General features: G+C 40.5%; 1 protein-coding gene across 2 annotated transcripts in view; it reads right to left on the bottom strand.

Moving 5' to 3' along the window:
- Positions 1–869: 869 nt before the first annotated feature.
- Positions 870–16,781, bottom strand: part of Dsc2 (desmocollin 2) — a 31,959-nt gene continuing 16,047 nt past the window's right edge. The window contains exons 8-16 of one of the 2 annotated variants that reach the window (XM_032885781.1): positions 15,435–15,569; positions 15,003–15,188; positions 11,754–12,010; positions 11,498–11,640; positions 8,105–8,329; positions 5,464–5,700; positions 4,773–4,897; positions 3,296–3,556; positions 870–2,649 (exon numbers count right to left, since the gene is read on the bottom strand). In XM_032885781.1, coding sequence (XP_032741672.1) covers positions 2,452–2,649; positions 3,296–3,556; positions 4,773–4,897; positions 5,464–5,700; positions 8,105–8,329; positions 11,498–11,640; positions 11,754–12,010; positions 15,003–15,188; positions 15,435–15,569 — 1,767 coding nt within the window. In that variant the 3' untranslated portion in view covers positions 870–2,451. Of the gene's footprint in view, positions 2,650–2,671; positions 2,782–3,295; positions 3,557–4,772; positions 4,898–5,463; positions 5,701–8,104; positions 8,330–11,497; positions 11,641–11,753; positions 12,011–15,002; positions 15,189–15,434; positions 15,570–16,781 lie in introns of those variants that run through there. The other variant, XM_032885782.1, reaches the window with a different exon arrangement.

The following is a 16,781-nucleotide window of genomic DNA, read 5'->3' as shown; positions in this document are numbered from 1 at the left end:
CTAGAAGGACCTTGCAGCAATCCATTGCTACTGCCTGGCATGAAACAGGTAAGAGAAAAGCCAAGGAAAGGACTTCTTACTTAGAGGGCTTTGGAATAGTTATCTACATAAAAACAGATGTTCTAGTCCCCATCTGCTTTAACCTGGTCTGTCCACAGCATAACACACTCGGCAGTCCTGTGCAGATGTTGCCCCCAAACTGTGCAAAATGTGTGAACAGCTGCACATGTTAGAGTCAGTCATCAGCTGGTCATTAGGAAGGGACACAGCCTCAAATGACAAAAGGCAACTCAAAATGGTCTCCAGTGTATCATTTCCTTAATCGATGATCATTGGCATTAAACAGGCCGTATATATGGTATATTCAAAATCATTTATTATTATTACTAGGGGTAATTTTAGGTAGGACATTTTGTTTGACTTTTGATCTTAACCTTGCCTCTCTTCTTAAAAACTCATCTATGGAAGCCAAATAAGTCGTTTTGTTCCCAAGTTACTTTTGATCATGGTGTTTCATCACAGCAAGAGTAACCCTAACTGACACAACCACACACCATGTATCTTTTAAAGATACAGGGTAAGAATTCTAAAAGTATCTTCTATCTTAAGATGATAAAAACAGAGGCTAGGTGAACTCGCCAATGCCCACAGCATAGGAATAACACCTAGCGTGCTGGCATATAAGGCTGCAGGTGTGTCTGGGCTCCAGATAAGCCACAATCCCAGGAACAGACGCTGGGAAAAGGAAGCTGGGAAGGACACAGGTAAACACACTGAAACCACTGTCAAGCACATCAGACCCAAGTAACCAACCCACACCAGCTGCCTGAAGTGGCTTAGTTCACATTAGGATAAACACCAGCACACGATCATTTTGTACATAATTTATTAAAAATGTCTCTGACACAAATAATGACTCCACTGCATACATAGTTGGTGTTCAAAAATTTCCCCAATGTTTGTTCTGGACACAATTGTTATAAGCCAACTTGGTGAATTCAAGACATTGTTCCACACAATGAACAATCGCACACATGAGAACTGCACCTAAAATGTCCATCCTAGGATCTCCATCCATCCAGTCAAAGTGCTGATCTCACTGACTGAAGGAAGCATGACCTGTGTTCTAGAACGTAGCTGGCTATGAAGTTTACTCATGTGTAAATTCCTTAAAAAGATTAAATTGTTTGGCCCATTTCTATATTTCATAAAATAACTATAATTACAAACTTTCTAAAACAATTTTACAACTATGTGATCATGACTAACCATATCATCTAAAAAGTAAGTGAAGTCATTATCCTAGAGATTGTCTGAGATTATTATGCTGAGAAGCTTACTTTAAACTCTTATCACTACTTGCTACTTCCAGTGTCCTTGAATTAAGAACAGAAATTGTAACTATGCTATTCTACATCAGATTGACACAACCTACTTCTAAGTACACTATTGCTTCTGTTACACAGAACGTTGCTTCTAAAAGATCATGAAAGAGTCCTATAGTTTCATTGGAAAAACTGAAAGTTCTTCACTAAGGACAGAAATGAAGCAATTACCAAAAATCCAAAACAATAATGTTGCTGTTACATTGAGCTTAAGAAAACTAACAAGGCACATGCATACACACCAGAGAAAAACTATTTTATGAGAAGAGACAACTTATAGGGATATCTTGGATTTCTTCAACCCAAGTACACCTTTCAAAGTCAAACAGGAAAGAAAACAAAAACAAAATTAAAAATGAAGAGAGGATGGGAGGGTAGACCATTTGGTATTCACAGACCAAAAATTTTAGGAGGAAAAAACAGGAGTTTTGAAATCTAAATTTAACTGACAAAGTCAGTACAAAAGAGACTGAGATTCAGTGCAGGCTTTTACATAGAACAGAAGCTAAAACCCACTGGATTAGAACTTCAGCACATTCGATGGCTGCCTGGCCGTCTACCTTTGCACTATAAAGCCAGGCCATGTTACAAGACTATAACAAAAGTAAGACACAGTATACACAGTTTAGAATGTTGAGGAAAACAACTGTTTCCAAGCACCATACAAACAATTAGTTAATTCGTTAACTGGAGATGATGTTGTCTACAGTCTCCAATTGGGTTACAGTCAATAGTCTAGAAACGGACTCAAATCCATTCAACATCATTGCACTCTAAGTTGGCTGCTGTCATTATACCCAATGTAAACAGTAATGAGAATTTCCTTAAGTTTCCATCTGAGAGGACACCCGGTAAAAGAGAAGTGATTGAAACCCGTGAGCAATGGTTTCCAAGCACTAATATATAAAGTTTCTCTGTAAATGTGTATATCCATGGAGATTCTGTAGATGGGGGAGGGAGCCCCAAATATAGCGTCTTCTGTTTTTGAAAACTCCTGGTTTACAGTTAAAAGCAGGGAGGACAAGGCAGTAAATCCATTAGTTTTCATTATCCTGTTAGAAGTCATTCACCTCTTTGCACATACTTCTGCTAATGTCCTAAATTTAGGCTCCAGATGGTCCAAAAACTCAAGCCCGTCTTCTTCCTGTAGGTCGCTACAGCAACCCACAGAGCCAGCAGCCGAGCCTTTTCCCTCATAGTTGTATGTGAGGACATAGTCTTGGGCAAGCTTCTGGTTGTCATCCTCATGGCAAAACTGCACCTTCTGGTGGGGAGAAAACACAACATATTTTATTTTTATTATTTTAAGCACCAAAACGTACTAACAGAAAAGGAAGTGCTTTGATTTACCTTTCATTGTTTAATTTTTAATCAGAGTGTGTCCTCTAATGGTTTCCTATGTGTAGAAAATGCACACGATTGGTCTGTATCATAAAATCACGCTGTTAAGTCAGTATTAGCATGCTTCTAAAAGTCCTGCATGTCAGTGAGCACCCAAGTGTTCATCTTATGGGGCCATTGCTTCTGTCTTTCAAAATAATGGCAAAGGAAAACCACACCCAGATAAACTGAACCCAAACTGATGTGAGCTCCATTCTTTCCAAACAGGCAAAGTGATGGTACACGTTGCTATTGCCTTGTGCGAGATATTGGGTTGCTAAAAACAAAGTTTTTCAGATGCAAAATCATGCCAAAAATTATTTCCCTAAAAAGTATTAAAAGCTAAATAAAAAATGCAGGAAAGTAAATGATCACCTAAATCAGAACATAATTAAACCCAAATTCATTGAAAATACTAACTTTCCAATAAATAGATTCATCTTTAACTAAAAGTAGGAGTCTGTACAAACTCTACATTTGGAAAATTTAAATTACATCAACATTGTTTGGGGAACTGCTCAGACGCGTACCTCACCAAGTCGGGGCTGAGTGAAATTGTGCCACTCAGAGTAGGTGTATCTGTAATTGTCCACCTCCACGTGCCCTCCCCTGCCAGGATCCATGGTATGGTGGTGATAGCCGGTCGCCCTGCGGGAGTCCAGTGTACGCTGTCCTCCTTTTACCATCTCAATGGTCTCTTGCCCTGCACTTTTGACTCCAGCTCCCACGGTTGTGAATGTCGTCTGCCCAGAAGCTCCCGCAGTTTGAGCTGTGAAGCCATTTGCGGAATACTGAGAAAGAAAGAAAAGACAGTGAGAAAGAACAATCGGTGCAGACACTGCCCTGGACTTGATGCAGGCCTGACAGGGTAGTCCTTGCCAAGACTGGATCTCTCTTCCCATCTGTCCTCTCAACACTGAATGCCTAGCATGTGCCTTGTACTAGATGTAGTGTCTAACACAAGAAACAGTTGCCAGTGCTAATCAAAAGCTTCATGTAGACCCCACCTTTAAACACTCCTTAGCACACTGCAAGTGCTCTGTTCCAGCCTGCGAGCATCGTGAGAGCAGCACTGCTGTGTTACAGGTCTCTCCCTTCTCAGTTAAACGCCTTCTCTTGTATCAAGCAAGAGAAGAAACAGAAATAACAGCAAGCTTTCTCACTCAACACCGTTCCTTCCAACTCAAATACACAGAAAAAAATTACTATAAACCTATATTCCTTGTAGTCTACATAAATTGAACAGTAAAGCAGGCAGGAAAATACCACACCAGCACATTGGCCACCCCTCTTCTCGGCTGTGTGTCTAGATCCTGACATGTAACTACGGTTCTCCCTCTTGGTCTTTTTCTCAGGTACGGTTAGGTCATTTTGTTTTGTTGCTTGTGTGTATCCATCTTCCCTCCTCTGACCATCGCTCACGGTTTTGGAAGATATCTACTTGTTCTTTCTTTACAGACGGGGTTAAAAAAACATCAGAGCCGCTGAGCAACCGCCTCTCACTGGTGTACCACTTTAGACTGCCCGCCTCAGGCTCGTTTCTAACCCACATTATAGTGAGGAAGAGTCCCATAAACTTTTTTCCCACCATGATCAAAGTCTGTAGAGATTTATTGCTGGAGCCAGGTTTTAAAAAAAGAAAAAAAAACAACTACTACACAGGTGATCTGTGAGTAATTAAGTGAGCCACTTAAAAACATAGACAACAGCTTGGAGAGATGATTTTAAAAATAGAGGCCTGACACAGAAGCCGTGAGATATGAAACAGAAAAAGAAAGCGTGTTGTAGAGGACTATTTTAACGTCAAGTAGAGCACCATGTCCACACTCAGACGCCACACATCCGTAGGAACTAGATGCATTTGATCTATTCCCTGTGATGGGTGGATTTGCGGCTAAGTTATCAGACACCAAAAGAAGTTTGCTGAGGGAAAAGTAAAACTGGTGAGAAGAAATACTGTAAGCTGAATCATCCTCTGTAGTTGGTTTAGAGACACAGGTGACTTACGACTTTGTCATCTCCAGGAGCCTCGGTGTTTGATACAATTAGGTTCTGCTGAGCTAAGTCATCGGGAAGAATTTTCTGTTGTTTTGATGCCCGGGAAACACTACAGACTAAGGTAAACAGGATACCTGGAGACAGACAGAAAGGAGCTCCTTTAAGTGTCTCACCAAGCAACGTAAATTTGAGTTGATAGTGTCTGATTTGGATAAATCATGTACTAGCCGGTATATACTAAACACCTTTCAATAACATACGTTTGCACATGTCAAAGCACATACAACAGGAGTGTGCCCTGAGCAGGTATGCTACAAACACGTACCACATGGTATATTTCTACAGTGAAATCTATGTTCTGCTGACAAGTCAAGAGAGTTACACATAAGTATGTATTAAATACATGAGCTGGTGAGATGGCTCTGTGGATAAAGATGGATAACCTATGTTCCCTCCCACAGTCCCACATAATGGAAGGAAAGAAGAGACTCCTGAAAATTATTCTCTGATCTTCACACACAGGACACTACCACCAAAATAAAATATGTATGTATAAAAAGTTTTAAGTGTATATTTAAATATATTGTGTTAAATAGAAATGTATCTATGTTCAAACCACTCCCTACAAGTATTAACATTTATTCTAAAATGTTTTAAAATTGCTTTAAATACTTTGAATTAAACTCAAGAAAGAACTTACAAAGTAGCAAGGCTACGCCCAGCAGTATAGCAAGGATAGCCCATGGTCCAAGTCTGACGTCAGCATAGCCAGTCCTTTCTCCAGTACGGTATGTGCAGTCACTTTCAGTGATGCAGTCACATACAACTACACTCAGTGACGTGACTGAGAACAGACCAAACCTGTCTGTAACTCGGACGGGAACTACGTAGGAATCAAACGCAGGGTCATTCTGATAGGAAAGACTAGCAGCTGTATCTGAATAAATAAATAAAAGCAGGTGTTACAAAAGCTTGTTGAGCAAAACTGGCTAGTTAGCAAACAAGTATCCACTTTCCAACAAATGGACACTCTTGGATATCATAAACACCAGGATCCTTCTTGAAGCTGTAGCTGAACTGAAAGCCTATGATCCGTGGACAAGCCGGTTTTAAAGTCACCTAGGAAACACACTTCTACGCATGCGCCTCAGGGCATTTCCAGAGAGATTTAAATGGGGAGGGAAAACACACACCACTGTGGTATCTCCAGGGGCTGGAGCCGAACTCCAGCACTGATGGTTCTCTGCTTCCTGACTGTGGACGGAATGTGACCAGTTGCCCGGGGTTCCAGCCGCATGCCTTCCCCGTCATGATGGACTGCACCCTTAAACCATGAGCCTGAATAAGCCCCACCTTCTTCAAGCTTCTTTGCCTGTTATTTTAACACAGCAGTGATGAAGCTAACTAATGCCCTGCCTCTTTATTAAAGACCTTTGATTCTTGTAATAAAGTATTTTATCTGTTTATAAACAAATCCTTCCTACAATAACTGATTGACTTGGTAAAAGATTAGTCTTTGTCCTATCTTTAATCTATTCACTTAAATTCATCACACTAGATTTCCCTTCATGTGTGACTTATCAAGGATTCAGCCATCTGAAATTGGAGTGTCTCTCATTTGTTTTTATAAAATGTGCCAAATGGACATGGATACTCGTGGTTTAGCAACGAGAATTAGTTCTGACAGCTTGGAACACAATTACTTAACAGGCAGGACATAAGCACAACAAAGGATCTTGGACCAACTAAATTTTCTTGTTTCTGTTTTGATGTATTTTTATAACAAGAATAGGAAATATACAGATTAAATGCTGGTAAAATCTAGGACTCAAGAAGCAAAAGATATAGTAGGATGCTCACTGTAGACTGCCACAAACCAGGGAATAATCTCTCTGTTACTTAATCTCCCAATGAGGTGTGCTCGTTTTCTGAATAGTAGTTGAAGTTCCCAATGTGAAATTGGCTTCCTAGGACAAGAAATCACAGAACTGGCATTTCAATAGAAACCACAGTTACTAATTCAGTGAACTGTCTAAGACACAACCATGAGTCAAAAAACAAAGCTAGAGTGAGTCATGTTCCATAGCTTTCATTATATTGTTGATTTTTAGAAATAATCCAATTTTACACATGGGCAAACCGATGCTCCAAGATAATAAACACCATTGTCAGATTTATGTAACAACTGGTATATCCAGCTCTTGACGTGTAACTGCGAACTTTCTGTTGGTACATTCTTCCTACCCTGGCATTTCTCAGGCTTCCACATGTGTTCAAAGACTGGTATTTTTAAAATAAAATTTAGAGCTGAGTCACATCTCAGTTAAAGAACACATGGCCAGCATGTTTAAGACCTTGGGTTCAATTCTTACATCACAGACACAATCCCTCTGACATTGCAGCCAAATGCTATTTGGCTAAAGAGAATTTTTTAAAATCCCCCATTTTCTATTAATGGTATTTAAACTGAAATACTATGGCCGTAAGCAAGTAGGAAGAACAAAAAATACACGAATGAAGTTATCTTTTCTTAAGAAAGAACAAATAAAAATCTCTTTCCTCTTCCCCAGGTCACACAAGAGAATGCCATTTTAAAATCTGTGTATCTTGGCAGCATAGATCATTATGGTTCCAGATAGAGTGCCTCAGCTTTTAAAAACCTTTTCCTTTAATTTGTCATGGTAGGAAACTGAAGTGCTGCCCCTGATTGCATGGGGCTGAAAAGTTTCAAGTCACCCAAAGGTGAGTGCGTTTCTTAAGTGAAGACAGCTACAAGGCTATGACCTCCCAGTCCATGACACTGCGTGCAGGAGACTAGAATTAAGTGCTGGTGTCGGTGTGATGCAATGTGGCGATGAAGAAAAGCCACATGAGCTTCAGCCATTCTTATCACAATAGAGTCCCTTCTGGGCTCCGGGCAACTGGGAATCAAAGAGAGTAAGATTCCCAAGGGAAACACAGTAGATACAAAACAGCAAGACACCAGCATGGCGTCAGAGAGAAGCTCTGGAATGCTGGGATATCTGAAAGACAGATAGCCCCAGTAAGGAGGTGCTTACTGTCCCAGCTGCTTGGCAGGCCAGCAGTTATAAAACATCCGTGTAGGTGAATGCTTGGATATGAATGCAGATTTAAGGAATACCTCTGGGGACCTTGATATCATCAGCAGCAGACACTGGAGGGGCTCACTGCCCATTACGCCAAAATTTGTGTCTTCTTGAATGGTTCTCTTACAATAAGTTTTTCTCTTATTTTCCAAGACACACACACACACAGATATATATATATATATATAGAGAGAGAGAGAGAGAGAGAGAGAAGAAGGCAATAGAAGCACATACCATTGATTTTTGTCAACTTCCACCTTCTCCGTACTTCCGAATCAGAACTCTCCAAACTAAAATCAAATGGTGGACCATTCGCTGGCTCATCAGGGTCAACCGCGACAATTTCAGCAGAGGACATAGTAGCCCTGCATATCACCACTGTCTGCTTGGGTATGAATGGCCCGTTGTCATTCACATCTTCAAGTATGATTCCCAGAGTTCCCGTACAGCTTCTCCCGTCTAGACATAGAGCAGTGAGAACACGATTTTTTTTATTCATTATTTTTTGCTAGGAAATCCTACATTGAAAATTAATATCTATATTTAATAATCACTTGCAATGCACGTTACTGCCACAAATACAGCCATGAGCAACAACACCGGGAACACTAAAGAAAAATCTTACTGCTTCCAAGTGATAACGTAGGATAACTGCTACTTAGATATTTTCATCTGTTCACTAGATCATGGTCACTAGGTATGAAAAATGTCGACAGAGAAGTTTTAGTTGATTTTCGAAGAGACAAAAAGAAAGTATAGAAGGACCACACACACTAAGCTTGAAAGTGTGGGCAGTATGTCACACATGCCTATGATGTGGAGACAATGGAGAAAGCAGAAGGTGAGGGCTGACACAGGCAAGGGCTAACAACCCTTGTGTACTAGACTGAGACCGTTCGCTGCCTCATCAGGATCACACTCCAGTATGAACTTGGAGTTTTCATACATGAAGAGAATGCTTAGGTTTTAGAACAAGGAAGGTGAATAATATATGTATTTAAAACTTAACCAGGAATGGTCCCAGGAGATGCTCAGGGGGTAGAGAGACATTCCCAAATGTAGAAACTATCGCTATGGGTGTAGCCTCATAACTACCCTGTCATCTACATATTAAGTAAACGGAACTTAGGACTGTGGGTGTAACTCTGTAATTAACCTGCCATTCACATATATAAATCTTTCTGATAACTCTATACAAGGCACCGCATCAGGAAGTCTGGGCACACAAAGATGGAGCAATCGCAGGGGAAGGAGGTTATGAAGTCTAAAGCCAAGCACGAAACTAGGAGTCCTGTCTCTAAACCATTTGTTCTTTCTACATATTTAGGAGGATTTGGACACTGCAGATGGAGGAAAAGGAAAAACAAAAACTGCACCACCCAGAGCTTGAGGCAATGTCTTATATGCAGCTGCCAACCTAAGCAAATGGAAACTGCGCTTGCCTGGCCACCAAAACTTTAGCCAAGGCCCCTGTGCCACGGGGGCTGGATCTTGGTAATTCTAGAGTCATCAGAGGCTAGGCACACCAGGAAATCAGGTTAAGAACTGGTCTGAACCACAGACCAGAAATGTGTGTGCAGCTCACTCCAAAACTGCCTTCCAACTAAGACAGAGTAAGGTAGGAGGGGAGAATTCAAAGGCAGAGCCAATCAGATGCTCCCTGTTAATGCTAGGATAGGTCCCCATGAGTAGTGTTAGCCTAAACAATCACCAGTTTAAAGATGGATTCACTCTACATGAGAGCTTTGAAACAAGCACATGTAAGATCTTCAAGGACACAAAGAAGGTTAAACAGAAATGAAATCACAGCTCAAATCCCTGTAAAAAATCAAACAGTAAAATTCATCTAATACAGTCTAGAAGAGGTACAACAAAAGAAACAATCTTTATGGAGACTCATTCCTGAGGATGTTTGAGTTAACTCAAGAGTGATTTGCAATATCTAAATCTAAATCCTCTAAAATCACTTACACGGTTTAATTTTGCATGCTAGAGCATAATGAGTTATGTTTCTTATAATTGCATATTTATTTTACAGGCACACTAAATTCAATTATAACTTTTGTTATTCAAGCTATGTTTGAAAGCCTTTCAGGTAGCCCAGGTTAGCCTCAAACTTACTGTGTAACTGACGCTGGCCTTGAATTCATCCTACTGTCTCCAATATCCAAGTACTGTAATTGCCAGTATGCACCACAAACAAACAAATATATCTTACTACAGAATTACACTTTACACACTAAATGGGCCTTATATACACAATCACTGTGCTCATATTTTCCTGAATTTTCAAGATACACAAAACATAATTTTATATTTTAGGTTCTTATATGGTGTAATTGTCAGCTTGTCAGGAGTGGACTCACATTGGCCTGTGGTCATGTCTGTGCAGAGGGGGTTGTCCTGATTGTCTTAACTGAAGTGAATATACCCGGCCAGAGTAATGGCATCAGCCCTGGATGTTGAGCCCTGGGCCGCAGAGGAGTAGAGCAATCTCGCAGAGCACTAGGTGTGCACGCTCTCATGCTTCCTGCTTGTCACTGTGGCTGTGACTACCTGCTTCAGGTTCCTACCCTCTCTTGTCTGGAATGATGGGCTACTACCCGGGCTCGTTAGTTAAAAAGTCCCTTTCTCTCCCATGGTGCTTTGCATGAGGTCATTCCTTCATAGCAACAGAAACAAAGTGGGCTGTGTGAACTCACAGTTGGACTCTCTCATTTTACAGCACACTATTACCTGTGACTGATTCCTTTTATACAATGTGCTTAATACTATTAGTGTCCTATAAAGTGTTATGTTTTCTAAAAGTGTACTATGTGACTAAATACCTCCTCCTTCTTATGGACAATCCTGAATGTCACAAGATAAATTAACACATCTTTCTAAAGTAGATTTCCCACTTTTTAAGGTCTATCATTAATATATTGTAACTTTGTTTCTTAGACCAAATTGGTTTTTCTTTAATTTTTATGAAATGTGTTTAATTATTATGAGTGACAACAGCAGTCAAAAAAAAGCTTTCAGAAGTCTGTTCTCTCCTGGCATCTGAGAATCAAGCTCAGGTCTTCAGGTTTGGTAGCAAGGACCTTAACCAGCTAAGCCATCTCATTGGCCCCATCTTAGATGACATTATTTTATAGTTACAGCTAACACTGAAGATACTGTTAGCTGACAGGTTAATAAATGACAGCACACTTCTAATTATATGTTATGCTGAGGGAAAATAAATTGAGTATATGAAGCCAGTTTTAAAACTACATTTCAGGAGGGTGGGAAAAAAAACAAACAAACTACATTTCAGTAGGCTGGGCATGATGGCCAAGGCCTTTAACCTCAGAACTTGGAGACAGATGAAGATAGATCTCTATGCGTTCAAGGCCAATGTGGCTACATAGAGAGCTCCCAAGTAGCCAGAGCTGCACAGTGAGCTCTTGTCTCAAAGACGAATGAGTATTTTGTTGGGCTAAGGGCAGGGCTTGTTAGCAGGGTGTTTTGTGTTGCATCTGAAGGGCCTGGGTTTGATCTCATGTGACATGAGATTAAAACAAAGAATATGTAATTTACTTTAAAAGTTAGGAACCATACAGTCGAAGATGCAGGTAGCTGTCTTAAAAACAGATTTCTTACCTGCATCTAATGCAAGGACTGTAATATTGTAGATGCCATTTCTGATGGTCTCAGCCTCCCGATCCAGAGTTCGGAAAATGGTGATTGACCCTGAATCTTCATTAACAGTGATCCATCCTTTTGGGTCACTTAACTTCCTGTACCTGTTAACCACAGTGAAGGAATACAAGAAGTAGCATGAATCAAATCCTAATAACAAGAGTCATGGATTTTTCTAGCATTGTAAATGCTAAAGGAACAAGAACATTACAAATACCTTATACCATTGCTGTTTTTGGTCTCTGGGTCATATGCCTTATACCCATCGTTTCTAGTACCAATTGGTACATTTTCTCGAATCCTCACAGTTTGCATTTGAGGGATACACTCAGGGCCCTCATCCTGATTTTTCACGTTGACAGTCACTGTAGCTGTGCTCATGGATGATTTTGAACCAGCCTGTCTAGTGTACGGGGCTTCATTAACTACGCCAATTTCCAGGGTCACCCGTTGCCGTTCTTCATAGTCCAGAGGCTACAGGAAATACATAGAGGATCAGATCAAAGCATCGATCAAAGTGCTGGTGAAGTGCACTACATGAAGGTCTTGCTGATATGAAAATATTAAGGATCAGATTGGGAACAGTCGTGAGAACACCAAACACAGGCCTGAACGGTGGAAGAGCTTTCAACAAATCCAGTATTGGGTGGGGCTGGCAATCAACAAACAAAACAACAAAACAACTTTCCCTCAAAAGAAAACTGAAAATGAAAGGTATCACAGATAAGGCTCTAGGTAAGACTATCCCACTTAAATGCTTGATGTAAATTCCAATTTTGCGAGTGGACTGTAGCAGTTATTTCTCAGTAGTTACTTTAAAACAGCTTGTCTTCGAAAGAAGGACAGTTATTTGCACTGGATTCGGAAGTCAAAAACTAGGTCAAATCTTTAAGAGGGTGTTTTGTTTTGTTTTGGTTTGTTTTGTTTTGTTTTGTTTTGCCATGTCTTGCCTTGTCTTGCCTTGTCTTGTCTTGTCTTGTGTATCCAAGGCTGGCCAAGGATAACATTAACTTCCTGTAGTCTTGACTCCACCTCCCAAAAGCTGGGTTTTACAGCTGTACACCACCATGCCTACTTTAGGTTGGTTTAGAACTTGAATCAAGGACCTTGTGTGTGTGTGTGTGAGAGAGAGAGAGACCAGCATCTACTGTAGCTCCTAAGCTATCAAATGTTTAGGAGAGACATAAAGATGTGACAGCCAGCTTGACCCCGCTGTGTCATTGCCTGCTCAGAAAGAAACTGCTGGGCTGGAGAGATGACTCAGTAGTTAAGAGCACTGACAGCTCTTTCAGAGGTCCTGAGTTCAATTCCCAGCAACCACATGGTGGCTCACAGCCATCTGTAATGGGATCTGACGCCTCTTCTGGTGTGTCTGAAGAAGACAGCGACAGTGTACTCATATACATTAAATAAATAAATCTTAAAAAAGAAAAAAAAAAAAGAAACTGCTCTATCTCAATCAGTAACACTTCTCCAGGAGTGCTCAGACCTGCATACTAATTTACACATAAGGCCCCTGCTAAAGAACCAGGCACCCTTTAAGGGCTATTGACCTTTGCCCTGGAATGTCAGGAGATCGTGGTGGCCCAAAGGTGAGATAAGAATGGTGTTCCTGCTGTGAGGTACTTCAGGGCTTGCTCTGGCTTTTGTAAACTCCCTAGGCTTATTTTGCTCCCCTGTTTTCTGCTTCTGTAAACTATGTGACAGGGAGGAAGTGGTCCTTTTATTCCTATATAGTGGGCAAGAGAAACAACGGAAAGGAGTAAGAAAATTCTCTGGTCCAGCTGCGGATTCCAGTTACCTGTAATGTCACCTTTGGTGCCACCTTTATAAGCCCAACCTTTAACCCCCTTTGGCAGGGCACAATGCTGTTTAAGGACGCTGTCCTGCTAACCTGAAGGATAAATTCAGTTAATTAATTCGAATTACGGCTAATTCTTTGGACTTTCCCAGTGGATTTGAACACCACAACCGTGGAGGAACAAAAATATACAAAGCTTAGGGACACTATTTGTTCCTTTTTAAAATCTGTTAATCCACGGTTGATGGAAAGTGTGCTTTATTACGCCTTGTTAGGGAGGTGATGAGGACAGGTGACAAAAATGATCCAGGGACAAAGGTTGGTGTTAGGGTTGGGACAGCCATGGTGTCAAGTAAGAGACTTATTTAAATTTAAAGGGCTTTTCTTTTTCGTTTGGAAACAGAAATTAACCCAGAAACTGCTGCTGAATGGCATCATAGTGAGGAAAATGAACCTATTATCACTGTCCCACAGTCCTTGAGAATGTGTGCAAAAGGAAAACTCTCTAGACCAACTGTCCTCGACCTTCCTAATGCTGGGACTCCTTAATTCAGTTCTATGTGTTACGGTGACCCCCAACCATTGCTACTGTAATTTAACTACTGATATGAATCGTGATGTGAATATCTGGTGTGCAGGACATCTGATATGTGGTCCCGATGAAAGGGTCATTCATTCTCCAGAAGTTGAGAACCACTGCTCTAGACCCAGGATGGAATTATATTCTATTTAATGGTATCCCAGGAATGAACGTAAAATGCTGTCTAAGGTTGAAGCAGCTAGGGTTGCTGCGTTAGAGATCGTGGAAGTGAGCACATCTCTGACTGCTTGAGTTGCAGGCTGTGACCCCGGATGCTAACTAAGACTGTACTATATATACACAAGACACAGACAAATAAACCTACTGATGGTCTCCCTGGGAGTCTGACCAGGTCTGACTCATTTAGAAACTCAGTAGATAAATAAAAAACTCCTTGACCCAGAAACAGGAAGAATACTCTGTAAAGGACTGGATCTCTCCATGGGGTTAATGCTACACTAATTTCTAAACTGTTAAAATGCATGTAATAAAATGTATATTGGGCCACATGAATAAATCACAAATGAATATATTATAAAGTCATGTCATTTGAGAAGAAGAAAGATTCCCAACAAGAAATGTTTCTGTAAGACTGTCCTGTGAGGAAGGAAGCCTGTGGGGCATTTTTTTGATTAATGATTGAGGTGGGAGGCCAGGCACATTGCGGGTAGTGCCACCCCTGAGAACCTGTTCTTAAGGTATCTAAGAAACAGAGCTAAGCAGGTAAAGAGAGCAAATCAATAAAATGTGTCCTTCCCAGACCTCTGCTTTAGTTCCTGCCTTGAGTTCCTACCCTGACTTCTTTGAACTGTGATTGGAAGTGCAAGCAAACAATAAAGTAAAAGGTTTTCTCCCCAAGTTGCTTTTGTTCGTGGTCCTTTATCACAGCTTTAGAAAGTAAAGCAACAGTTACTCAGATGAGTGTGTTCATCCCATTCACTACATATGAACGAAATAGTATTTATCATCACCTAAAATAGACATTTGATGCTTCCATTTACCAGAATAGCTTTCTTCCCATCAAATCTTTGCCTGCTATTATATATTACAAATTACAAATATCCAATTTAATAATGAATTCTTACCATAATCACGCACAGAATGCCTTCATTGGTTTGGGGATCTGTTTTGATTTTAAAATTTCCATTTTCGTTGCCCTTTAAAATGGTGTAATTAGCTCTCCAATTAGGAGAGTTAACTAAATCTTTATCCTGAACAGAAAGACGTAAGATTTCCACATTGACCGTATTTTCTTCCACTGATGTCACGTACTAAAAGGAATAAGAAGGATAAAGCTCCATTAATTGAGCCTCACAAAACAAGCTTACCGTGTGATGTAAGCCTTGTTCTTGCAATTCTCCAAATACCATGTTCTCATGTTTCCAACTCTAATCCCAAGCTGCCTCCGGGTCATTGTGAGCATTTCATGCTACCCCATGGGGCACAGAAGGGGATATACATACTCTAACACTGACACCGAGTCAAGCATTTCTCTCCACTAAACAGCACACACTCACCGTAGTACGCGTGAATGTTGGCAAGTTGTCATTCACATCTCCAATAGTAATGACGCAGGTCGCTGTTGTCTGCAAACCAAAATACTGGCCATCCATATCCTGAACTTTTATTATCAACTGGTACTTGTCGATTAACTGAAAGCAACGAAAATGTAACTATTAGGTAAAAGAGCATTGTTGTAGGTGGAATCTTCTACTCTGTAACCCATCTTGCACTAATAATTTAGAACATTGCTCTCTTTCACAGCACTTACATCTAAAACAAGTGCCTGGCTCTAGTAGTGTTCTAGCAACGTGTGGTCAATGTGTGAGAACTCAGTCATTTCTCAAAGAGAAAGTGCTATAAACTCGATATCTAATCGGTTAGCTTAGGAACTTTCAACAGGGAGAGAAGCTGTAGCCATGGGTATGTTAGTATTCCACACAGAAAATGCTTTATGTCCCATCCAAAGTATTCGAAACTATAACTAAAATGACCGCTCATCTCCTTTTCAGCCTTCTTCATACCATGAGTTCAGCCCCTGCTAATCCTTCCTGTCTTCAGCCATTAACCAACTAAAATAAAACTGAAGTGCTAATGTTTATGTTACTCACAGGCACCTTTCGCAACCCACGTCTCCCTCACAACCTCGCTTGAATGACACCCAACTTTTTTACCTGCCTATCCTTAGGAACCTCACACTGCTGTCTCTCACAGGGTTGGGGGTAGGGGTGATGTTTCCTTTGTAGCAAAGTGCACTGAGATTACTGAAAACAGTCAGTTGACTGAGATAGCAAAGAAATTCTTTTTTACTGTCCTAAAGTACAGATTTGTGTTATCTGCAAACAAAGGAGAAACTCCAGTATTCTGTGCAAACTGGAATCCCGAGTTTAAAACATTACTGCCCAGCCCTAATTAGTAAACTCCTTCATGTGTCCAATGTTTGTTACTGACATTGTCGTCAATGTTCATTTACTTGTTGAGATTCATTTTCATTATTCATCATCATGTGTGTATGTGTGTGTTTGTGTGAGGGAGAGTGGCGAGAGTCCAAGAGTGTCAATCCCTTGGGGTTGGTGCCATGAGCAGCTGATATGGGTCAGGTTCTCAGTACAACGTGCTTAAGTATCCATTCTTAACCAGTACGCCATCTCTCCTGCCCTGTAAGTGTTCACTAAAGGGTTTGGTTTGGAAGCTTAACAAGACATTCTGATCTTTTTTTTTTTAGTTTGTTTTTATACATGCATGAAAGGAACCTGCAGCTGTCCAGAGAACATTTATAGAACATTTTTATAAGTGATTTATTAAGCAACTTAAAACAACTTTGGACAACTTGTATCAACAAGGTATAAAGGTATTTAAGGTAT

Source organism: Rattus rattus, chromosome 15 (assembly GCF_011064425.1).
Source record: "Rattus rattus isolate New Zealand chromosome 15, Rrattus_CSIRO_v1, whole genome shotgun sequence".
Lineage (NCBI taxonomy): Eukaryota > Metazoa > Chordata > Mammalia > Rodentia > Muridae > Rattus > Rattus rattus.
Note: the sequence above shows the minus strand (reverse complement) of the source record. Positions and strands in the feature narration are given on the sequence as shown.